Source organism: Culex pipiens, unplaced genomic scaffold (assembly GCF_016801865.2).
Source record: "Culex pipiens pallens isolate TS unplaced genomic scaffold, TS_CPP_V2 Cpp_Un0008, whole genome shotgun sequence".
NCBI lineage: Eukaryota > Metazoa > Arthropoda > Insecta > Diptera > Culicidae > Culex > Culex pipiens.
The window spans coordinates 141,464-167,524 of NW_026292825.1; the positions used below are offsets into that span (position 1 = coordinate 141,464).

The window sequence follows — 26,061 nt, forward strand, 5'->3', positions numbered from 1 at the left end:
ATCTGTCTATTCACGTTCCAGAAGTGCAAAACACATGCAATACACGGGAAGGGATTATTTATGTAGACAGATTCAAATCACGTTGAATCTAAAACAATAGACTGTAAATTAACACTGGGAAAAGCTTGCAATTTCTAGTGCACGTTGGGCATGAAGCCACGAAGACACAGTGAAAAAAGGTGAATCTACTTTTTTGTAATGAATTTGAAGTCATCTGAACTTTAAAGTTCTTGTTCTGACTCTATGACCAAAGCAGCCATTTCGCATTATCATCCAATCAACCACGACAAGATCGTTCTAAGCAATTTATTTACTCTATCTAGGAAACCGTTCAACCCTCATGACTTCAATCTCGCTTCGTCCGTCGTCCTCCGGCTTTCGTCGCGGCTGCTGCTTTGGGGGCGCTGGACCGTGGATAAATCACAAACAGTGACAACTGTGCCGTGCACAGCCCGATGGCAATCACTTTCTGAACCTGTGAGATGTGTGGGACCAAAAATTAGTAACATAAACAGCGGCAAAAGTTTTTCTCCGAGTGCAAATATACTCACAATGATGAAGTAGTTGTGCAGGATGATGCCGTACAGCAGCCACAGGACCGAGGCGCCGCTGCTGGCCAGAATCACCGGCAGGGGCAATCCCTCGGTGCTGCGACGTCGAATCACTTCGCCCTGGGGAAGGGAAAAGTGATAATTTAGTTACGGTTGGAGTTCAATTTGTCGTCGTTTTATGTTTGCATATCAGATCAAATTTATATTTTCATCATATGAAAATGAGAGGGGAAAATGAAAAAAAAAAACATAAGCAGTCATAATTAGGCTATTGAGCAATTCTCTAAGATTTCGGTCATACGACATTTTTATATTTTTTTAATTCGGCTGAAACATTTTTGGTGCCAAAAGAAGCCATTTTGCATCATTAGTTTGTCCAAATAATTTTGCATACAAATTTGGCTGCTGTCCATACAAAAATCTATATACCGTCAGTGAGGGTGACATTGCACTGTGTTCGGAACGGCAAAATTAAGTGGTTTTTTTTTTGAAATTAAATATGTCTTTATTGAACTTTCTTATAATAATTACATTTCATTTACATTCTAAGTGGTATGGCTACATGCTCTTCATCTTTGTTATATTTTTCGTTTTCTTATTAACTGTTCACATTCATTTATTTAATTCAAATTGTTTTACATTTTTGCATTGAACCGAATACATTTGGGTAAAAAAGAAAAAAAAATCACTTCAACAACTAATCCTAACTTAAAACTAAAAAAGCAAATTCATTGAAATATTCAAAGTCATTAGAACGAGTAAACTACAAACTGTATTTTAAGATAAATCCTCCAAGCGTTCTTACTTGTTCCGCACGAGTTTTGCAACCACGCAGTGTTGTTGTCATCTCGATGAAAATGTTCAGAAGTTCTTGTGGTGAAAACAGGTCACTGCTGCCTTCATCCGTTGTTGCTGGTTGATTTTCCCTCGGTTGCTGACTGAAGCCAGGAGGTGTTGTGTTCTCTGCAACTTTTTGCCGCTGATTCAACGGCAATGGCTGCAGATTTGGAACCACTCGAACAGATCCCGCTCCAGGTGACGCCAAAGCAGGAAAATCCACGTCCGTGAAAGTTGGTGGTGTTTTGCGACGATTTGGTTGGTGCCTCGTCGTCGCTTGCTGCAGAATTTTTACAAACTCAGCTCGTTTTGGGCAGCTACGATTCTTGGTAGAATGGTCGCCGCCGCAATTGAAGCATTTCGCTTCGATGTTCTCGTTGATTGTTTCGCAAGTTTGAGTTTTGTGCTCACCTCCGCAGGTTGCACAACGACTCTTGATGAAACAGTTCCTTCCACCATGTCCAAACTGCAAGCAGTTCGAACATTGTGTCACGTCACGGTGCACTGGACGATAACGTTCCCAAGACACGATGATGTTGAAAATTGCCCGAACTGCTTTCAGCTCAGACGGCGTTGTCGATCCTTTCTCGAAATGAACCAGGTACAGTTGATCACGATACTTGATGTCCTTGTTGTGTCTCGTCATATTGAAGACTTCAATCACGTTCAACTTCAGAGTTTTGAGCTCTTCTTTCAGCATAGGGGAGTGTGGGGTAATTTGGACACCCTAAGGAAATTGCTCTGTCACGGGCTGTATGGATATTTTAAAGGAATGTGGATGACACCAGAGGATAATAGAGACCATATTTGATGGAAAAATGTCATTTATTCCGATAAATTTTGATGAAAAACCCATTTTTATCGCAAAAATTAAAAGGTGTCCAAATTACCCCCACATTTTTGTGTGGGGGTAATATGAACACCCCTATGGGGTAATTTGGACATGCCTTGTGGGGTAATTTGGACATGCCTTGTGGGGTAATATGGACATATCTTGTGGGGTAATATGAACACCTTTTGAGGGGTAATTTGGACACATGTTGAAGAATAAGTTTAACATTTGATTTTTTGAGCATGTTTTTTATCCTTCAACCTGGTTTCGTAATTGCTTTATATTTTGAAGTGTTGTTTTGCTCACAATATTTCATCAAAGGTTTAAATAATGATTTTGTGATAGAACTATAATTCTTTAGGAAGATAACAAATAGTTCAGTGTAGTTTACATAATTTAATCATTAATACTGAAATGATTTAAACATTGATTCTGGATCAGACACACTATACTTGTTTTTAGTGATTAAGGTATCGTTTATGTTTATATAAATCAATCTTTATATAGAATTTATTAGCCTGAAAATATCATTTTTTTTAAATTTTACATTCTGTAGCCCTTCAAATTTAAATATTACTGTAAACCAGCATAGAAATTATAAATGTCAAAGAAATTAATTAAAAGCAATCAACATTAGAGTCTTGTTGAACGCCAAATGTGCAGTAATCAGATTTTCATCAATTCGAGTATTGGAATAAATTTATCTAAATTAAAAAATAGGGGTTTTGTGAAAGTTCTCATTGCTCACATTCATTTTTGATGGTTTTGACATATTAAATCCCTCTAAATTTATCTAAATCCCTTTAAAAACTCATCCAACCATGAAAGTTACTTTTTTGTTGCCTGACAGGTAGACTTTCAGGTATGTCCAAATTACCCCACAAGCCATGTCCAAATTACCCCCATGGCATATTCTATCATAAACTGCGATTTTTGATGATAAAAATGGATAAAATGCACAATTTTTATACGTACATATCTCAGGCATCGTCCAAGCATCCCTCTTAAACAAAAAATGTCCACTTTTTTGCCATATAACTCCTGCAAAACCTTATTTCCTAACCTTCAAATATTAGAATTTAAGGCAGTGCCAACCGGCCTTTGGAAACTTTTACATATTATACCAAAACTACTTAACCTATTTCAACTTTTTTGGTTTGTCCTTACTCCTAGGCCATTACTAGTACTAGCATTCTCACTTAAATTGCCGTTTTCACTTTATATCCGAAGAAAACGTGATTTTTAAAGGGGTGTCCAAATTACCCCCACTGTCCATATTACCCCAAACTCCCCTATTCACATCCATGTCGTACAAGCCACGGAGGACCTGTTTCATGGGGCGTTTACCTGGATCGTCATAGCTGTAGTATTCAATCTTTGTGTTGTTCAGGAAATCCCAAACGTAGTTGTAATCCTTTCTGCCAGATAGCAGAATTTTGAGTCCATCAGCACACAAGCGAATGGAAGCTCGTAAAGCACCAGATTTGATAAACCCGGTCAGCCACTTTCGCACCGAATCCGATGACGATGTTTTCACAAAAATGGGTGGCAACTTTTCCCGTCGTTCAAATTCTTCCTTCTCGCTTACGTCCACAGAGAGGGTAGCGAACTGGTTTCCAGACGAATTTTGAGCGTCCTTGCTCAAACTGCCTGGCTTAGCAGGTAGCGCTTCGGCATTCTTTAGCTTCTTCAAATCTGCCGATCCTGCTGGTGAGGACCGCCTCTTTTTCTTGCCCTGAGGCATTTTTGCACTTTTTAGCACTTTTTTGGTTTGTGAGGGACACACGTCTGACTCGCTTCTCTGCTGATCGCAGACTAAAAAATTAAGTGGTATAAATTGATAACTCCTTAATTTGACGTCCAAACCAAATGTCTTAGGAAAATTTGTTGTACTTGATAAGGGCTATCTTTTGAAGTTATTGACATACAGGGTGATGACTTCCCAGGGTGTCAACCAAAATCTAACTTTGTTGGATGACGTTGTAGTGCTTTGGTTGCTTTCGTTCTATATTTGGTCACTTTAGAAAGACTGTCCTGTTGTTATTAATAGATAATGTCTGGAGTTTAAAAATCGATCAATTTACCCTTCAAATTACCGATTATTACCACGTTTTCAATTAGATTACGCGTAAAACTATACATAAATTCATGAAAACCCGTCAAATTCAAATTGAGATGTCTAAAAATAGACACCGATAGACACGGGGATATTTTCAGGAAATGTAGTTAAAAGTGTGTACTTTCAGGTGGTTTTGCGCCAAAATGCGCCATTTTGAAAACATATCAACTTGAAAATAGGCTCAAAATCACTTAAAAATTGTTATAACTCCTCAGTAAAGGCTGAAAACATGTTGCTGTCTCTGGCAAAGATGTGTATTTTTATGTCATAATTAAATCTTCAGAACAAAGTAGGCCGCTAAAATGCTAACATTTTGAGTTATCACCAAAAAAGGGCATTTTTGGACCATTTTTGTAAAAAGGGCGTATATCTTGAGTAGATTAAGTGCTACAAATTTGATGCCCTTGGACAAACTTTCATGAAATCGTCTCCTCTACAACTTTGCCGAAGACACCAAAGCCCTACAACGTCATCCAATAAAGCTAGATTTTGGTTGACACCCTGGGAAGTCGTCACCCTGTATGTCAATAACTTCAAAAGATAGCCCTTATCAAGTACAACAACTTTTCTTAAGACACCATTTGGCTAGGACGTCAAATTAAGGAGTTATCAATTTATTCTACTTAATTTTGCCATTCCGAACACTGTGCATTGGGTCTGGGAGATGAGATTAGGTCAAAGTGATTTTTTGCGGATCTTACCATTTCTCAGGTTCTTCTTAATGAAACTCAATTCTTTTAAAAGGGTTGTGTAGGGGACATCTTAAGATGACTTCGTTGAAAAAATCTCGTTCCTAGAACAAATCCTGCTATTTAGGCAGCTGTCTAAAGTTGAGGTACGTTTTTGGCCAATAATTACCACTCGAAAAATCATTTTTCTATTATTTTTGTTGGAATTGTTCGAAAACTACCCAAATGTTTGAAAACACAAATAGCAAACTTCAGATCCCGGGCAGACTGTAATAACAAAATTCATGCCATTTCAATAACAAATTCTGTTAAAATAATAAAAAGTGTTATGGAATTTTCCTGCAAAATCTATTTTTGCATAAGAGTTTAATAACAGTTTATATTATCATAACAAAATTTGTTATTGGTCTGATATTGGTTGAGAGCCAAAACAACTTTGGAATAACATTTTTTGTTGTGGAAGAATAACTCAAACTGTTATTGGGATGATCGGATTAGATGTTAAAATAACAAAAAATAATAACAAAGATTTGTTCGAAAAATAACTTAAAGTGTTATCTGTCTGTTATTACAATAACGATCCAATAACAAAAAAAATCATAACGACGAATAACAAATCTTGTTATAAATAACATAAAATGTTATTGGCATAGTATTTTCAAATATCAAAAAATGTTATTCCCAAGTTATTTCCGTCTGCTCGGGATATCTAAATGTTGTTTCCGTTTCCAAATAAGTACATTAGAGGTTTCATACATGTAGAAAATCACCAGATTTTATATTACAGAAAATTAATTAAATCCGCTTAAAAGATGATTTTCAAACACTTCTGAAAGTTTTATGAAGGTATTTTATGATTTAACTGAGTTAGAGACGATTTAAGCTCAGAGTTTTGCCATGCACAAGACATATTCCGTGTGCATGACAAAGCCCGATTTTGAAATTTTGAATTTTCAAAAAATACAAAAATCAAAAACTGACAATATTTTATATGAAAAACAGAAAAATATTTTCATCTTTAAAAAAAAAAACTTTTTGAAAATCGGTCTTCGTCATGCACACGGGACCCGTTTATCGAGTCTTCACCAAAACTTTGAGCCGATTTGGTCAAAGCAATGTAGGGATATCGTGGCACCGGTTTTTTGAAACTGCTTACTTTAAATAGCTATATCTTGGCGATGCTACAACCAAATGTCTTCAAATTTGTTTTCTTAATAGATGAAAAGTAATATTTTAATGCCCTGAAAACAGATTTTGAAAAAAGTTTTAGTGTGTGCTCAAACCAACCACTGACATTTTTGCCGATTTACATGTATGTAACCTCTTAACTTTCAAAAAAAGAATGTCAAAAAATTTCAGGCACATTACACCACAGGTGATTTTTTTAAATAATTTCCAAGCATTTTACAGCTCATTTGACTTTTAAATTATAAATAATTGAAATGAGGCCGTTGGGGATCGAGGTAAGCTATGATCGCGACCGGTTGGCTTGAATTTTCGATCCGCGTTTTTTTGACGTCTTCTGAGGATTTCTATCAAAGTGTTATCGGCTAGTTCTAGAGGATCATGTGAGTGGCAGTGGAAAAGGTGGAGATGGCGGATATATACGGGTTTCGATTCCTTGTGTAAATTTGGCAGAACCAGGTGCCGTTGCTGATCTGCTGCTTTTACGGGAAGACGTCGCTAAGCTGGGTTGGAGCCACAATTGCGCAAATGGCAAGAAAATCTTGGAAAATCTTCGTTGCGGTCGTTGATAAGGACCGTGTACCCAAATTCCGGTGAGAAAATTCCATTTTGAGAAAAATCATTATTTGGAATTTAAATGTTTGACATGTGCAAAAACCAGCAAACGGTCTTTGTTTCCATGGCTACCATCGTTTTTTTTTCAAACAGTTATTTTTGACCAAAATGGTGATAAATGTTTTCTGTTTTTCAAACATTCGCTTTCATGAACTTCATTTCTTATATATCCAGAGATTTTTTTTTTCCATAAAAAAAGGGTCCTTTAAACATAGGAAAGATCATAGCAAAAGGAACACTTCCACGTATTTACATCGGCTTGTCTCTTAAGAAGAACCTAGGAGCTGACGATTGGTAAACCATCCGGTTGTGTCTTTTGAAGATTTGCTGTTTCTTGATGAGAGCTTTCCATAATTATTTACTAGATGGTTATATTTCCCTATATTATTATACTATAAATTAAATAACCCTCCTACCCCTCGCCTTCTTTCCCATTCCCCAATTCCCATTTACCCAGTTCCACTTCCTCCCTAAAAATATAATTCTCTGCCAAATTTACACTAACACACCACACCTAACTGATTCGGAGCGTTTGGTACGGTATGTCCACGCATCCTTCCTCCCCTGTAGATTCTGTCAAATGTGATCCGTTCTCAGAATCCTCTCTGCGGCAAATACAAACGCAGTAGGGCTGGCCGCTTTAATTTTTGTAATACATTTTCGGGTGTTCTTGGATGTACTGCAGTTATTAATATTGACAAGAAAAGTGCTTGGGGCGTAATCTAATCACAAGACTTTCCAGCATGCTTTCATCGGACTGGCTGCGTTTGTGTTGGATTAGATTAGATTAGATTAGATTAGATTAGATTAGATAAATAATTGAAATGAGGCCGTTGCAAAAAAAATTTAAAGTTTTTGTCGACCTCACCTTCAAAACCGTTCCAAAAAATCAAGGGGCAAAAAAATATTTTTTTCAAAAAACTTCAAAATTTTAATGGAAAAAAATTAACTGAAAATAAATTTTAATGCATTTTCCTGCATTTAAAATCATATTTAGCATATTTGAGAACGATGAAGAATATTTAATTCTTTGTGAAGGGCAAAAAAAAACAGAATTTTAATATTTCAATGTTATCACGAGTTTTCAAAAAATGTAAAAATGTAAATGTAAAAAACTCACCAACTTCAGCAGCGGCAGTCCGATGTACCCCAGCGTTAGTCCGGTCACCACCAACCCGAACCGGTACTCCACCTTCGAGGGTTGTTCAAATCCGGCATACAGCAGAATCCCGCCCACGACCAGCACCGTCCGCAGAACCAGCTGCCACAGCTCCGATCGCCGTGGGCCACGTGGTGTGTACGCCGCGAACCACACCGAATACACGGCGCAGATCGCGAACGCGTACGCACTGGTCCGGATCATGGCCACGGCACCGACCATCTGGGAGTACCGCAGCTGGAGGGCCGTCCTGGTGGGAGGTAATTAATTCTGAGTTTAAGCATTTTTAAATTCTACTCACAGTCCACATCCCAGCACAAACTGCAGCGCGGAAAATCCCTCGGAAGTGCCCTTAAGTCGGATATTGTTACACGTGAAGCACCCACTCAGGAACTGGGCCACGGTCAGCATGCCGGCCACATTACCGATCACATCCCGGTAGGGCAGCAAACCACGTGCTAGCGAATCCATGACGTCCTACGATGTGCGAGTTGCCTCTCCGCTGGAAGTCTGCTACAATACTGTCGCGCGCTGAAGATCGCGCACTGAACCACAAAATCGCACTTTTAAGAGCAAGCCTCTTGTCGTGATTTTGCTGGGTTAGGGTTGTGCTACGAAACATTTCAATGATTTTTTTTCCTGTCTAATCTAATATAACTTCCTTCAATTTGCTCAAATTTTCATCAAAAATACCTATTTTTATACTTCCAACTAGAGAGCCTATATGGAGAGGCGAAATGTCACTTTCAGGGTTCCAATCGAACTGTCAAATCGGAGTTCCAATCGAGCAACAAAATCATGCAAGAACAAGGTCGGAATCATTTTAAAATAATTTTGGCAAAAAAACGAGACTTATTAAAATCACAAGTATTGTAAAACTGTTGTTGAAAATAATCCGGTAGTTTTTGTAATGTTTGTGCTTGTTCGGTGCAAGAAAAGTACCAGCACCAAAGAAAAACTACAAGTTTTTCAACCTTAAATTTGAATGACTTTGGGTGTTTGAAATTTCTTTCAGAACATTTAATTTCCCTATGTAGGTCCCTACTTCCAACCCATGAAAAACGAATGGTATACTTTCAAGAACCACCCTAAACCCAACTTTACAACGCTGGAGATAGTGGAAATGCAACCAACGGTGACCGGGCTGATACCGGGCAGTCAGTTTGTTTGGTTGATGGATTAGCAGTTTGTTGGCACGCACGCTGGCGGCATACTTTTGGGAGGTCGCAATCATTGATTGTAACAGCAGCAGCACGTCATGAGTTGGCCCGTTCCATCCAGGACTGCTCGAATCGGGTTGAACGAGATCGAATTTTGGAATACCGTAAGCTGGGGTGACATTGATAGATCGAAGTTTTTTTTTGTTTTTGGATGGTCCAATAGTATATTCAGAAAAAATCGTAATTTTTATCAAAATCTAATTTCTTAACCTACACTTAAACCTTTTTCAGTTATAGCTTCTTTTATGTATACAGAGATTCCATTTGAAAAGAGCCTAAACCGAAAAAAAAGTTCTCCGATCGGGCTCAAAATTTTTCTGGGGGTTCCTTGGTCAAAATAATTAGACCCGTATTTTTTTGTTTGGCCATTAGGGTGACCTACATCGTGCTAAGGTGGTTCGAAAAATTGCAATTTTCGTCATTTTTCGCAAAAACCACTTTTTTTTCGAAAAATCATTTCTCCGCGCCATTTCATCCGATTTTAGCAGTCTTAGACGCGAAAGAAAGATGATGAGTTCGGCTATTTGGGAAAAATAGTAAGAAGTTCCAAAAATCTAGCTTAACTATTGAAAAAGTCGTATGAAAACTTAAAATGGCGTTTTGACCGTGTCTGGACCAAAGAGCCTATGTCTGAAAATATTTTTATCGGATTCCTCGGAATTTCACATAACATATAAAAAAAATTGGCGATGTCGAACTGTACCTTTCCAAGATATGATTTTTTGAAAATAAAAACTGAGTTTTTCGACGCGCCACGCGCAAAAACAGGAAAATTACGAAATCGGCAAAAAATCAACTTTTTTCACTAAAACTGCGATAACTTAAAAATTTCAGCGATGACCTATACATGTCTGGGTACCAAAAGTTGCGTCTTTCAATTACGAAAATTTTGATACCCATACATGTATAGGTCATCGCTGAAATTTTTAAGTTATCGCAGTTTTAGTGAAAAAAGTTGATTTTTTGCCGATTTCGTCATTTTCCTGTTTTTGCGCGTGGCGCGTCGAAAAACCCAGTTTTTATTTTCAAAAATTCATATCTTGGAAACGTACAGTTCGACATCGCCAATTTTTTAATAAGCCATTTGAAATTTTCCGAGGAATCCGATAAAAATATTTTCAGACATAGGCTCTTTGGTCCAGACACGGTCAAAACGCCATTTTGAGTTTTCATACGACTTTTTCAATAGTTAAGCTAGATTTTTGGAACTTTTTACTATTTTTCCCAAATAGCCAAACTCATCACCTTTCTTTTGCGTCTAAGACAGCTAAAATCGGATGAAATGGCGCGGAGGCATGATTTTTCGAAAAAAAATGATTTTTGCGAAAAATGACAAAAATTATAATTTTTTGAACCACCCTAGCACGATGTAGGTCACCCTAATGCCCAAACAAAAAAATATGGATCTAATTATTTTGGCCAAGAAACCCCCAGAAAAGTGTAGAGCCCGATCGGAGATTTTTTTTTTCGGTTTAGGCTCTTTTCAAATGGAATTGCTGTATACCGTAAAACGGGGTGACTTTGATAGGTTTGCGATTTTTCCGCAAAATGAAGAGTACAATTAAAATACGTAAGGAATGGTTCAGAAACATACTGACCGTGGTAGAGAAGTGTTCAAAGTACCTCATGAAAAACTTTTCATACATTTTTGAAAAGTTTATAAAGTTAGTTAACTATAGTTAAGAAAATGTGGATGAAAGTAATTATTTTAAACTTCTCAAAGTGTCATGATTTTCTCAATGAACATGATTTTTAATCGGAAAACGGAATGCATTTTCGGATTCTTTGGACAATTTTCCACTAGGAGAAGGTTAAATAAGTTTATAAATTATAAATAATATGTGTTTTTGAAACACAATTAAAAAAATTTCCAAATTTATAGGCAAATTCAGTTGAACAAATTTCATGTAAAATGTGAAAACTTGTGATTCGTGCTTCGAATTCAGTTTAAAATGCAATATAAATCGATAATTTTATAAACAAAACTATTTTTAACAAATTTCAGGCAAAAATCCGACTTTTTAACAATTTTACCTAAAATTTATATGTATTTTGTTAAAAAGCTTATAAACTTAGTTAACTTAATATAAACATTGATTTTTTCTTACAAACTATATCAGCTACTTTAGTGATGGTACATTTAACGTACAAATAAAGTTTGAACATCTTAAATATGATTTTAACAAGAAAAACTATGACTATCAAAGTCACCCCGGAATTAAAACCAAGAATTTTTAACGTAACTATTTTTCTAAACACTATTGAAAAAACTTTTTTTCCAAAATAGTGCATGGACTTTGTGTGGCCTACCCCAGTACATGTTTTAAAAATAATAATCTTGAGAAAAACCTTACCTGTTGGAAAATATTCTAAAAACAAATTGAAATCCTATCAAAGTCACGCCGGTTTACGGTACATATTTAATTTGCTTTCGTTTTTTTTTGCATTCATTAAAATACTTCTTGAAAAAAATAGCTGAAAAAATCCTTCATTATTCTCTTCGGTACATTGGAATCGGGCAATTAGTTTCGAAAGAATTCGAATCGACTAAAATGAATTTCTCGAATTGGCACCTAATTAGCATTTTTCAAAGGACGATATCTCGGGAACTATTGGTCTGATTTTCAATGTTGAAAAATGAAACTTTTGCGAAATTATCTGAGCTTTTCAATAAAATTATTTCGAAAATTTAATAATTTGGTTCAAACCATGGAATAAGGAAAATTATCTATTCGTAGACCTTTTTAAAAGTAAAGCTTTTTTTAAGATTTGTTTTAAGTATTAACATTGAGAATCGGACCAATAGTTTCCGAAATATCGTCAGTTGAAAATTAGGTGACAGTTCGAGAAATTCATTTTAATCGATTCGATTTTTTTGCTAGGCTGTAATGATTCGAAATCCGGACGCTTAGTCGCATATAATTTTTGTTATAGCTGGCAAAAATCATGTAATAAGTTGGAAATGTAGAAATATTATCAGGATATAGTAAAATCAGTCTGTTTTAAGAGAATTAATGCAAAATATGTCTTTTCTAACAATTTTTCATCAGAATTTTAAAATTTAAATGACTTGTTGTGCTTCGAATCCCGGCCACTGATAAAGGCTGATTCGAGTTCCGAACACTCGATTTTGATTATAAATCGCACAAGTTTGGAGTGAAGGGCATTCTTTAGGTCTCAAATAAGCTGTTAACATCAAAACAATCGATATTTTATTTAAAAAAAATGCTAGCGTATAAGGAAATCAAAACCATTAATTTCTGCTGTGTCTTTTCGGTGCATCGGACGCCAATGAAATATTTCAGTGAAATGTTTCACATTTTTTGGTAAACTTATAATTATATTTTATTGTTTTTGCATTAACTACAGCGTTCAAACAAACTTTAAGTGAAAGTTGAGGTTAGAATTCATCAAATAACACAGTTTTGGCATTCATAATGCGAACTTATATCTAAATAATTGATAAAACAAGATGAGAGGGCTTTTGTTAATTTGATTTGGTTAACCGCGGTGGATTTTCTTGAAATAATTCGAACTGTCAAAAATCCACCAAAGCATCTACCGGTGGATACTTTTCTACCACAGATTTTTGTGCGATCAATGTGGTAGATGCTTTGGATGATTTTTGAAAGTTCGAATTATTTCAAGAAAATCCACCGTGGTTAACCAAATCATATTAACAAAACCCCTGAGGTGTCCGAGTTTCGAAGCGTCTGAAATTCGAATCAAGACGTTATCTCGAAAACTAATTTCCCGATTATCATAGTTCCAGAGAGGAAATTGTAGTAATTTTTCTCAGCTCTTCAATAAAATTTTTTTAGAGGTACTTTTCTTCCAAGAAGTATTTTTAAATGTAAAAAAAAAACCCAAAAGAAATCGAAAATATTTACCAAAAAATAGCTGTACAGTCAAGACTCGGTAATCCGAAGGTCTTGGGAAAATTTCACTTAGTATAATCGAATCACAATTTTTTTTGTTGTTGTCTAATTTTTGATTGTCGAGCAAAAGTATGACCCCTAACCCAAAACTGATTTAAAAATATTAACTCCAAGATGGCGGCCAATATGGCGGTAACGAAATATTGAAAAAAAAACTTCTCAAATTTGACTAAAATGGGGTCGCAGAAGTAGAATTTGATGTTTGAAACAAGAAATTGAAAAAAAAACGGAAATTGGCACGTTTAATCAATTTACGTATTTCTTTTTTTTAACAAAAAAAAATCATTCCGGACAGACGGTAATAACAAAATTCATACCACTTCAATAATCAATACTGTTAAAATAACAGAAAGTGTTATGGAATCTTCTTAAAAAATCCATTTTTACATTAGGGTTCAATAACAGTTTATGTTGTCATAACAAAATTTGTTATTAGTCTGATATTAGATCAAAGCCAAAACAACTTTGGCATAACATTTTTTGTTATACATGTGAATACATAGAAATATTCTTGGGATGATCGGATTAGTTGTTAAAATAACAAAAAATAATAGCAAAGATTTATTCGAAGAATACATAAAAATGTTATAAGTCTGTTATTACAATAAAAGTCCAACAACAAAATATCATAACGACCAATATCAAATCTTGTTATAAATAACATAAAATGTTATTGGCCTAGTATTTTCAAATATCAAAAAATGTTATTCCCAGGTTATTCCTGTCTACTCGGGATATCACATAATATTGTTAATGGAAATTCACCATTTTTGACAATTACAAGCCATGGTCTCAACATTTGAATGAAAAAAAGTATTTTAAAATGCATTTTACACCTGCCCAGTTGTTTTGCAATCATTAATGTTAAAAATATGCAAGTATTGAAGAGATTTTTTTTCGCCGAAAAAAAACTTTTTGCGGTGCTGTACATTGGATTTTCACAAAAATTGAAAATATTTTTGATCGATCCCATACATGATAAATATGATTTTGAATGCAGGAAAATGCGTTTCTATTTTTTTTTTTTCAGTTGGTTAGACTTCTATTTCCTTTGAAGTTTGAAAAAAAATTGCCCCCTGATTTTTCGAACCGGGGGACCGGGGGAAATAAACTTTGAAAAATATTTGCAACGGCCTAAATGTTTTTAAAATATCTAAGTTTTTTCATTAGAAGCCCACCTTACCGTCATTCTTTTGCAACGTATCGATTTTGACCAAAGAACTCCCATGCCAAATTTGAATAAAATCAGAACTCTTTTGGTGTGGACCCAGCTGGTTTGATGTGGAATCGCTGACCTCACCTTAAAATAAATTTAAAATGTCATCATGAACCAATCGATAGATAACCGAACGGAGCCATGTTGATAACAATGCTGCTGCTTTTGTGCTATCTCATGACAAGTTGTATCAATATGAGGTAGGCTGAGTCACAAGATAGCACACTAGCGATGATAAGAAGTCAATGTAAGTCAACCTTTTGAATCGATGGCAACGTATTGGATATTTTCCAATGTTATTTAATCTAAAAAAAAACATATTAGATTCTATTACTCTGATAATAAGTTTACATTTCGGTACTACTCGTCATGTTGAACAGATTGAGATTCTGCGACTGACTCCAGCATGATCCAGCAAGCGACGTCATAGCTTTGTCTAATGTGACACAATCGACTTCTATTTCAGTAGTAGTAGTTGTACGCCGTACAGTAATGACCAGATAACGCACACCCCGTGAGAGATTCTCAATCTAGCAGCCAGCAGTCACTTGAGCAGACTCAGTTCAACCGGCTTCGTGCGCGCGTGCTAGTTCCGTTCAGCGCTCCGTTCCATTCATTGAGGTTCAAGGTCGTAATTCGCCGTCACTAAAATATATATTAAAAAAAATGCTGGACGCTCTGTCCGAGGTACTGCAGCCGTACAAGGAGCTGGTGGGGAATGCGGCCGCGATCGTGACCGTGCTGCAGATGTTCAGCGGTTGCTTCGTTTGCAACGACATCCGCCGGAAGGGAACGTCCGAGGGCTTCTCGCCGATGCCGTTCATCGGTGGTTGTGCGCTGTGAGTAGGACTAGGTGTATACGATTAGACTTTGACTGATGGGCAACGTTTGTGCCGTGTCATTGCGACGCGCGGTGACGGTACGGTGGATTCTTGAGTGGAAGTACTTGGAACGGCACCTCTTCACCTGCTAGATTTTATGCAAATAGTCAGTGATTTTTGGAACTTTATCATTAACACTTGTAGCCTCATTGAACAATAAAAAATGTACAATGTACACTAGGATGACAACCAGAAAATCTAGGCATATGTGCCAATTTTAAGCCTAATTGGTTAAGGTTCAGGAGTGGCCATAAAACGTTAAAGCTGATAACTTATCAGGATCAACTTGGATTGCTTTGCCTTCTTCGACAAAGTTGAAGAGCGGTAAATTTCACATTAGAAACTCCCGAGATTGCCGAGAGCGTTTTACCTTTCTTAGCTACTAAGGAATGGCTATAAAATCACTCGAAAAATGAACTTCTTAATTTGACCTTCTAGACCCACCTTCACGTATACATATCGACTCAGAATCAAATTCAAATTTAAAAAAAAATCTAAAAAGATAATTGAAAGACTATTCTAAACAGTCCAAAACATTGAAGATCTGGTAACCCTATCAAAAGTTATAAGTACTCACTGTTATTTATACACTTTTCAGATGCCGGATCTCAGATATTTTGATGAAAACGTATTCCGTATTTAAAACTGAATAAAATTAATAAAAACATAAAAAAAACAGGGCAAATTGGCTTTAACCCTTTTAGGCCTGATGGCCCAAAAATAAAAATTTTCAAAAGTAGCCTATAATTTTCGTATGGTCCTGAGGATCATTTTCCCCACGGCGTGCCTGGAACAAAATATTATAAACCGAGATACCACATCGGAGATTTATACGTAGAAAGTTGTGTTTTACCGGCCTGAATCAGAATCTATATATGAGCAGTTCTCTACGAAATCGGTCTTTTTTCTTCAATTTTAGTTTTTGTATTTTTTAATCCGACTGAAACTTTTTCGGTGCCTTCGGTATGCTTAAAGAAGCCATTTTGCATCATTAGTTTGTCCATAAAATTTTTCATACAAATTTGGCAGCTGTCCATACAAAAATGATGTATGAAAATTCAAAAATCTGTATCTTTTGATGGAATTTTTTGATCGATTTGGTGTCTTCGGCAAAGTTGTAGGTATGGATACAGACTACACTGAAAAAAAATGATACACTGTAAAAAAAATTTGGTGATTTTTTTATTTAACTTTTTATCATTAAAAAATTGATTTGCAAAAAAACACAATTTTTTTTTTTGATATGTTTTAGAGGACATAGAACGCCAACTTTTCAGAAATTTCCAGGTTGTGCAAAAAATCTTTGACCGAGTTATGAATTTTTTAATCAATACTGATTTTTTCAAAAAATCGAAATATTGGTCGCAAAAAAATTTCAACTTCATTTTTCGATGTAAAATCAAATTTGCAATCAAAAAGTACTTTAGTGAAATTTTGATAAAGTGCACCGTTTTCTAGTTATAACCATTTTTAGGTAACTTTCTCGAAAATAGTCGCAGTTTTTCATTTTTTTTAAAATAGTGCACATGTTTGCACACTTTTGGAAAAAATACTTTTGAAAAGCTGAGAAAATTCTCTACATTTTGCTTTTTCGGACTTTGTTGATACGACCTTTAGTTGCTGAGATATTGCAATGCAAAGGTTTAAAAACAGGAAAATTGATGTTTTCTAAGTCTCACCCAAACAGCCCACCATTTTTCAATGTCTATATCTCAGCAACTAATGGTCCGATTTTCAATGTTAATATATGAAACATTTGTTTTTTTTTTTCAAAATTTTCAAATCATACATGAAAATAATCTATCGGTGAAAATTGCGTTTTTCAAAATTTTAGGGTTTTTTTAGTTTTGGTACAGATTTTGAATTGATCTGGCCTTATAGGTGGATCAATCTTTAAAAAATATTTGTTATTGCAAATTTGTAGAGAAATTTGTCACCTTTAAAACGCTGTTTAGGGTTTGTAAATCCGTTTTAATTGTCAAAAGATATACCAAGAAAAATCAAAAACCAGAAACAAGAGAAGTAAAGTTTTTCGTAGGACAAAAGTTGCTCTAAATGACCTCCTGAATACGAGGAAAATAAAAAAAAAATCGAAAAAATTGGGCTGTAGAGTGTTTAAAAAAGATAGTCATGAAGTAATGAAGCATTATTTGTTAAACGTGTTCAGGGGAAATGATGCAATTCTGACTGAATTTATTAACTACATAAATGTGAGAAAGGCACCAAGCACCTAAAGGTAGGTTAAGTAACTTTTTTCCATGGATTGTTTTTCAAAAAGTTCAACTATAAAAATCTAGAGATGTTTTTGAAAAGGTCCTATAAACAAATGAAAGATAATAGCTTATAGGTCCTTTAAAAAAACTCTGGAAATGTTCCGATGCCGAGAATCGAACCCAAGCCATTTGACAAACAGGGACCGCGCCTTTGTCCAATCGACCACCAAAGTTCAAAGATTTGTTTTGTCATTTGTCGGTAAAATAAAAATTAAGAAAATTTCAAAACTCAAAGAATCAATCATTTAGAAATTCTTATATTTAAAAATTTAAGTATTAAAAATTATTTTGAAATAAGCAAAAAAACAAGAATTCTGAAAATAAAAAAATTGAGAGTTCAAAAGTTAAATAATTTAAAATTAAAGATTTGAAACGTGTTGTAGTTAACAAATCTAAATATTGAAAAACTAAAAAAATAAAAATAATAATTTTTAAATTTACATGCTGAAAAATTTAAGAATAAAAACGTGTAAAAAATCAGCAATTTATTTTTTTTTAAATATTGCAGAATAGAAAAACCTTAAAATATAAAATTTCCTAAACGATTATTATCAGAATAAAAAAAACTATGAATACGGAAATTCATAAATCAAAAGTTCAAAAATATTGGCTTTGGAAAAATTTCAATACAGTTAAAGGCAGTTCGTTGAATTTTGCGTCTCCCAATTAATATTTGACTTCAAAAATTCTCCAAAATTAGCTGTTTTTCAGTAATTGTTGGCAAAAAATGGCGAATAATAATTTACGAATTAAAGAGTTTAGGAATTAAGGAATTCAATAGTTAAGAATCTAATAATCTAAGAATTACAGAAATTAACAATTAGAGAATTGATGAATTTCAAAATTTCAAAAAATAAAAATTTTGAGAATTTAAAAATCTAATAATTTCAAAAGATAAAATTTAAGAATTTAGAAATTTAAGAATTCAAGAATTAAAGAATTAAAGACATAAAGAATTTAAGAATTTAAGAATCTAAGAATTGAAGAATTTAAGAATTTAAGAATTTAAGAATTTAAAAATTTAAGAATTTAAGAATTTAAGAATTTAAGAATTTAAGAATTTAAGAATTTAAGAATTTAATAATTTAAGAATTTAAGAAGTTAAAAATTTAAGAATTTAAGAATTTACAAATTTAAGAATTTTAGAGTTAAAACATTTAAAAATAATAAAATTTAAAAATTTACAAATTCAAAACTTAAGAAATTCAAAAATATAAGAAATGAGGAATTTAAGAATTTACTAATTTAAGGATCTTAAAGTTTTATGAATTTAAGAATATAAGAGTTCAAGAATTTAAGAATTGCAAAATATGGAAATTTAACACCCCACGAAATCTCGGGATATGCGAAATTTAAATACAGTTTCCTACATGATTATTTTCAGAATAAATAACTATAAATTCGAAAATTCAAAAATCAACAGTTCAAAAATATTGGCTTTGTAAAATACAATTTATTGAAATTTGGGTCTCCAATTTAAAATTTGACTTCAAAAATGCTCCAAAATTAACTGATTTTTTGTAATTGTTGACAAAAAGGGCGAATAATATTTTACAAATTAAAGAGTCTATGAATTAAGGAGTTCAGGAATGTAAGAATTTCAAAATCTAAGAATTAAAGATTTTAAAATTTAAAGAATTTAAGAGTTTAAAATTTTTTTATTTAATTTATTTAATTCAAAACTTGAAATATTTAAAATATAAGAATTCATGAATTTAAGAATTTAAATATCTAAGGATGTAAGATATCAGAATATCAGAATTTAAGAATTAAAGAGTTCAAAAATTTAAGAATTGATAAATATGGGAATTCAAGAATTATATGATTAAAAAAACTACATTTTTATACATTTTATTACTTTATATTCGTGAAAGAAAGCAACTTAGGCCTAATCCTTCTCCATCTCCCCAGAACCGTCCTCTTCCTCCAGCACGCCCTCCTGATGGGCGATCCGGCCATGATAAAGGCCAACGTGGTCGGTTTCGGCATCAGCGCAGTCTACGCCACGTTCTTCCTGCTGTACACCCCCCGAAATGGTCGTGCGGACTTTTGGAAGCAGGTCGCCATGTCCACGGCTCTAACGGCGGCCCTGCTAGCCTACGCCCAGGTCGAGAATCCGGCCGTCGTCGAAGACCGCTTCGGGCTGATCGTGACCATTCTGATGTTGATGCTGATCGCGCAGCCACTGTTTGGACTGGTATGACACAGGGGGGTATGTTGTAGGTAGACTTATGGGACACTTTGTCATTTACAGCCCGAGATAATGCGCAAGAAGAGCACCGAAGGACTTCCGTTTGCGATGATTCTGTCCGGAACGATCGTCGGATTTATGTGGCTGCTGTACGGCGTGATTCTGAACAACATGTTTGTGATTGTAAGTTGATCTGGAAACCAGAGTTTGACTTGACGAACTTAATTCAATTTACTTTTCAGCTGCAAAATTTGGCCGGTGTGACGCTCAGTGCAATCCAGCTGGCACTGTTTGCCATTTACCCGTCCAAGGATTCGAAGAAAAAGAAAAACTAAAAGTTATGATTAGCTGTAGCAAATTCTTTATTTTTTTATACACTAGCGTTAGCTTAACCTCTAAGGTTGAGTTCGATTATCCAATGTGCCTATCATAGATATTGGTTGGACCGGTAGTATTATTGATCGACGTTCCTTAAAATAAAATAAAGTAGATGAAAAATCGCTTTGCGTTGGTTTATATTTGAAAAAAAAAAAAAAAAACAAATAAAATGGTCAAGCAAAATTTGAAGCAATTTTGTTGCAACTGGGCAATTCTCCACCAAAACCGGACATGGATTTAATTTGTATTTTGACGTAGACTACGTCTTACTAGAAGGTACTGCCCAGTCACGACGTTCTAGCAGGATTCTAGCAAAGTTCTCACAGAGCTGGATATTCTTACAGCATTCTAGCAGAAATGTTCCATCGTTCTAGCAGGATTCTGGCAGAACCAGCTCTGCTAGAATATTTCGTGACTGGGTGGGACAGGAAACTGTGACGAGGAATAAGTCATTTTTGAGTTTCTATTTCAGGGGTGACCAAAGTATGGCCCGCGGGCCAAACCTGGCCCGCGAGGTGGTTTTTTGTGGCCCGCGGACCCATTTTCAAGGTTCATGTAAAATAGCCCTCTTACCCATCTGTAAAATGAATTTATAATTCTTCAGGTTTTGTTCATATTAAAAAGAAATTGTTTATCCATTCGTTGATCCCGACTATACGACAAAATTTTTTTGTTTTAAAATCTATTGAAAGTTCAAATAGAATTTAAAATTTTAATTTAATTTGAAAATTCTTTATTTGTTTGGAAATGATTTATAACAAGTTCAAATTGTACTGTAAAAATAGCAAAATCCACAAATACTAAATAAAACAAATATAACAAACCGTTTTCTTCAGAACTAGGCCTCAAATTTATGCACTTAGAAACCTTCCAGTTCGGGATTAGAACGCATAACATTTGGGTTATGAATGTAAAACTTTATAACCGAGCTGAAAATGCCTCATCAAGATACTTCGCAAAATTGAATGGAAACATGTATGAAACACTAATGATGCAAAATGGCAAAATGCAAAAAGTTTCAACGAAAATTGTTAAATATGAAAATTGGTTAAATTATGAAATTTCTGGGAAATCTCACTTTTAAACTTTAAACACTTTGAAAACCCCTTTGCAGTTTATTTAAAAAAATATTTCACCATTTTCAAAGTTTTTGTCACGAGAATTATAATTATAAATGTTTAAGGAAATACAAGTGCATTCAATTAAATCTTTGCATTTTCATTCTATTCGACAAATTACGATAGTTTTCAGCCAAAAAATTAGCAACCACCCTTCAACCTTGACCAGTCCGTGGAGTATGAACTTCTAACAAAAACATTTGCAGCGGCCTAATCAATGCTTTGAAAAGCATATATGGATTATTTTTGCATTTTTTAGTTTTGTTGATTTTTATTTATTTGAACAAAACTAATGGAAAATGTGATTTTCTGTTCTCGTATATTTAAATGACAAAAATGTTATAAAAATAAAAGGAATTATCTAAAAAAATAGCTGATAAAGGATTTTTTTTTATTTTAATAGATTGAAATAACGTTATTTATATTTTTTTTTAAACTTTTTTTTCGCATTTGGCCCGCCAGCTCATGTGAGCTTCAAATTTGGCCCGCCATTCAAAAACTTTGAGCACCCCTGTTCTATTTATTTACTGAGCCTATAAATTTGTGTTTGGCATGCAGCACGGGATTGAAACTCGTCTGAAAAACCTGTATCATTTTCTCATTCGAAACAGTGGCGCCACGTGGTGGTAGCTGCCCTGTTTATTACACTGTGAAATTTTCCATGGCCAATCCAAGGAACCAGAAGGTGACAACAGAAATGTCCGTCCAAAAGGGGTGCTGCAAAAAAACTTATTATTTTAAACAAATTTTCGAGCAAATCAGCAACGAATTACAAGTTTGACAGTTGAACTACACTTAAAAGTTGGTTTTGTTATTTGTTTTTGCAAAACCGCATATTTTTAACGAAAGTGCCAAAAATTTTCGTATTCACCTTTTGCTTCTTGGTGACGCTAGTATGTGTGTGGTCGATGTTTGCGGACGTGCACGCAGAACACAGAACAGTGAGAACTAGCGAAAATGCCTCACTTTCTTCTGATACAAGTCGCCCTATTGAAATTGCTTGAAGATTCATACCCGTGCATGCAGTGTTGCGTTCCTCACGCGCTCCTGAGCGCTCACTTTTCGCTCATTCGTGAGGAGGAGCGCTGCGCGAGCTAGCTCACGTTTGCTCCGATTCTTTTTAGCTCGCGTTTGCTCCACGCTCGCGCTCATATTTCGCTCACGGAGCGCTCATTTTGTATGGGGCTAATCATTTAACGTTTTTGGGAAAGTTTTTTTTTCATTTCTAGATGTTTTTTTTTGCTTAAGGCGCAGTAGGGCTGTGGAAATATCACTTTGTAGAAAAATTTATGATATATGAATTGCAGGGTTGTTACGGGAAAGTCGAAAAAAAATCCGCACCAAATCCGCGCCGACCGAAACCTCAATCAACGACATATAAAAAAAATCGCGACCACCATTCAAGAAATGTTATTTCAAAAGAAAATAAAACTAATACAGAAAGTATTTTATAAAATAATGAAACTCGTTTTATGTTTGAAGGAATGAAAGCAAAAAATCCATTTAAAAATACATCAAGAGACGTCAAGAAAAATGTCACCAAAAAAATCTTTTTGCAAATCAGAGGGACACTACAATAATTTCGACCAATATAAACAAAATAGAAAATTATAAAACAATATAAACAAAATTTGAAAATCTAATAAATGAAATAAACTTCAAAAATATTAGCTAAACAAATGTAAAATTTTAATATAATTACATTTTAGATTTCGAAATTCTAAAAATTCAAAATCTATGAATTTTAATACCGGTTGTATTTCAAATTCCTCACTAAAATTTCATTCCGAAACAAATTGCATTTCCAATATTTGAAATATTTTCTTCTAAAAAAACTAAGAATTTAAGAATTGAAGAATTTAAGAATTTGAGCAATTCTCTCTTCTTTTTTGTATTTTTTTGATTTGGCTCAAACTTTGTGGGAGCCTTCCCTATGTCCAAATAAACTATTATGTGTGATTGGTTCATCCATACAAGTCTCCATACAATTTTGGCTGCTGTCCATACAAAAATGGCATGTAAATGTTCAAACAGCTGTAACTTTTGGGTGAATTTTCTGATCAATTTGGTGTCTTCGGCAAAGTTGTAGGTATTAATGAGGACTTTTGATAAAAAATAGGTACACGGAAAAAAAATTGCTGAATTTTCAATCAACTTTTTTTTCACTAAAACTCAATTTCCCGAAATAACGTATTTTTTGATTTTCGAGATTTGTTGATATGTTTTAGGGGACAAAAATCCGCAACTTTTGAGCCATAGAGAAACATGGTCAAAAAATCTGCCGCCGAGTAATGAATTTTTGAAAAAAATAGTGATTTTTGGAAAAAAATCGAAGTTTCATGCAAAAACAAGTTTGACATTATTTTTTAATGCAAAATTGAATGTGCAATCGAAAAGTATTTTACAGATTTTTTGATAGAGGGCTCCGCCTTCAAGATATAGCCACCGAAAGTTTGATTTTAGCGAAATATTTGCAGTTTTTCAATTTTTAAAAAATAGTGAGTTTGAAAAGTTCAGAAAATTTGCTATAAAATTGTCTAAGAGACATTGAAGATTGGACCTCGGGTTGCTGAGATACAGCCGCTTTAAGAAAAAGAAACACGAAAATTGAAGTTTTCTAAGTCTCACCAAAACAACCCACCATTTCCTAATGACCATATCTCAGCACATAATGGTCCGATTTTCAATTTAAACACATAAAAAAATCGTGAAATTTTCCGATCTTCTCGAAAAAAATATTTTGAAATTTTTTAAATCAAGACTAGCATTTTAAATGGGCGTAATATTCAATGTTTGGCCATTTAAAAATGTTAGTCATGATTTAAAAAATTTCAAAATATTTGTTTTGAAAAGATCGGAAAATTTCACGAATGTTTTATGTATTAACATTGATAATCGGACCATTAGTTGCTGAGATATCGTCATTAGAAAATGGTGGGTTATTTTGGTGAGATTAAGAAAACTTCAATTTTCGTGTTTCTTTTTCTTAAAGCGGCTCCATCTCAGCAACCAGAGGTCCAATCTTCGATGTCTCTTAGACAATTTTATAGCAAATTTTCTGAACTTTAAAAAAAAAAATTAGAAATGGTCACTCATGGTCACTATTTTTAAAAATTAAAAAACTGCAAATATTTCGCTAAAATCAAACTTTTGGTGGCTATAGCCTGTTCTAACCGAAACCAAACTTTTGGTGGCTGAGCCTGTTCTAACCGAAACCAACCAGAAAATCAAAATATTGTGCTCCAACATGGTTAAAACTGCTGTCCCAATTCACCCCGTGTGTCCCGATTGACCCCAGTTTACGGTACCTATTTTTTTCTCAAAAGTCCTCAACAATACCTACAACTTTGCCGAAGACACCAAATTGATCAGAAAATTCACTCAAATGTTACAGCTGTTTGAATATTTCCATACCATTTTTGTATGGATAGCAGCCAAAATTGTATGGAGACTTGTATGGATGATCCAATCACACAAAATAGTTTATTTGGTCATAGGGAAGGCCCCCACAAAGTTTGAGCCAAATAAAAAAATACAGATAAAATCCATTTCCGGTTTTGGTAGAGAATTGCTCAACTACCTACGTTGGCTCACCAGCTTCACGTGAGCGAGCACGAGCTACCTGATAAAAACTCACGCTCCAGCTGGAGCGAGCACGCCTTCCGTGAGCGCTCGCTCATTCGCAACCCTGTTGGCGTGGGTCTTTCCAGTCAACTCACTCGGAATTCAATTCGTTTATGAATTCTGTTTCAGAATTACTTTTCTGAGTATGTTACTTACCAGAATTATTTTACTGGGTTGGTCAAAAGGGTTATCATATCAAAACTTTACGTAGTCTACGCCATTCCGGTTATGTCTGTGACATAACTACTTTGACTTTTTTAGAAACTTGTTCTATCAAAGTCTTAGTCAAGACCTGGAATAAGGTTGATAGATTTTTATTGGGTTTTTAATGAGCATTTCCTTAGCTTGTTACACTTGCCCCACTTTCCCCTACTATTTTTAACATGGACTGTCAAAATTGTGTTTAGAAGCAGAACTCATGAAGGACTTCATCAAATTTTATTATTTTCAAGGTGGACTTACGAGACCCCAAACCGGACAGAACGGAGCAATCCCGGACAAAATCCGTGTCGACAGTGCCGATAAATTGGAGTGAATTTGTTCGGAAATGGAGTTGATAGGAGGCTTGTTTAATATGCACGAACACTCAAAGCGTGTTCTAGCGTGCTGCTCGTACTGACTCAGAGCAAGGGTGAGAGGTAGGTGTAAGGGCAGTGCGTGTTCGTCGGGAACCTGGTGCATAAGATCGGTCAAGGCCCGTTCTTACACTGAAAATTGCGAAATTGCGAATTAAATAAAACAATTTATGAATAAATGTCACAGCGACGCTGATAATATTTTTTAAAAACGTATTTCTTAAATAACTATCTACACAGAAAAAAAAGTGTAAATTTACCCGACACTGAAACCATGTTTCACTTGTAAACATGCTCAATGTAAATTTGAGAATCAATGTAAAGCGTTGTATTGCATTTAAACAGCCTCCATGTAAAATGAGATTGAATGTAATGAACGAATCTCTTGTAAATCAGCTTTTATTTTTGAAAAATCTGAAATTTGAAAATATGAAAAACATGTAAATAATTTATTGATGTAATTTTTTTGAAAATGTAAACCAAAAAGCATTTTAATTTTAATTGCAAGTTTGTTTTGCGAATGACAGCCAAAGCGGAAATCAACCGAATTGATTCATTGTTGTGTTTGGTGCGTAGTGGAGTGGAAGTGTTTTGAAGTACCGGCGTCAACATTTCTGGACTTTTTTTTATTAGGTTCTATGAACAAATGTAAACATTGAT

General features: G+C 34.5%; 2 protein-coding genes across 2 annotated transcripts; one reads left to right on the forward strand and one right to left on the reverse strand.

Annotated features, from left to right (window-relative positions):
• Window positions 1-291: 291 nt before the first annotated feature.
• On the reverse strand, window positions 292-8,548 carry LOC120426755 (sugar transporter SWEET1-like). Its single transcript, XM_039591530.2, has 4 exons — window positions 8,289-8,548; window positions 7,949-8,237; window positions 552-671; window positions 292-475 (listed from the first exon to the last, which is right to left on the reverse strand). The coding sequence occupies exons 1-4, from the start codon at window positions 8,456-8,458 to the stop codon at window positions 347-349; spliced, it is 708 nt and encodes a 235-aa protein (XP_039447464.1). The 5' UTR covers window positions 8,459-8,548; the 3' UTR covers window positions 292-346.
• Window positions 8,549-14,915: 6,367 nt separating this feature from the next.
• Window positions 14,916-20,208, forward strand: LOC120426756 (sugar transporter SWEET1-like). The gene is made up of 4 exons (XM_039591531.2): window positions 14,916-15,200; window positions 19,427-19,712; window positions 19,770-19,889; window positions 19,949-20,208. The coding sequence occupies exons 1-4, from the start codon at window positions 15,028-15,030 to the stop codon at window positions 20,039-20,041; spliced, it is 672 nt and encodes a 223-aa protein (XP_039447465.1). The 5' UTR covers window positions 14,916-15,027; the 3' UTR covers window positions 20,042-20,208.
• The last annotated feature ends 5,853 nt before the right edge of the window (window positions 20,209-26,061 follow it).

Coding starts and splice junctions, on each gene's coding strand:
- LOC120426755 (XM_039591530.2), bottom strand. CDS start 8,458: ATGGATTCGCTAGCACGTGGTTTGCTGCCCTACCGGGATGTGATCGGT. Junction 8,238..8,288: donor TTTGTGCTGGGATGTGGACT/GTGAGTAGAATT, acceptor ACCTCCCACCAG/GACGGCCCTCCAGCTGCGGT. Junction 672..7,948: donor GACTGCCGCTGCTGAAGTTG/GTGAGTTTTTTA, acceptor TCCCTTCCCCAG/GGCGAAGTGATTCGACGTCG.
- LOC120426756 (XM_039591531.2), top strand. CDS start 15,028: ATGCTGGACGCTCTGTCCGAGGTACTGCAGCCGTACAAGGAGCTGGTG. Junction 15,201..19,426: donor TTCATCGGTGGTTGTGCGCT/GTGAGTAGGACT, acceptor CCATCTCCCCAG/AACCGTCCTCTTCCTCCAGC. Junction 19,713..19,769: donor CGCAGCCACTGTTTGGACTG/GTATGACACAGG, acceptor TGTCATTTACAG/CCCGAGATAATGCGCAAGAA.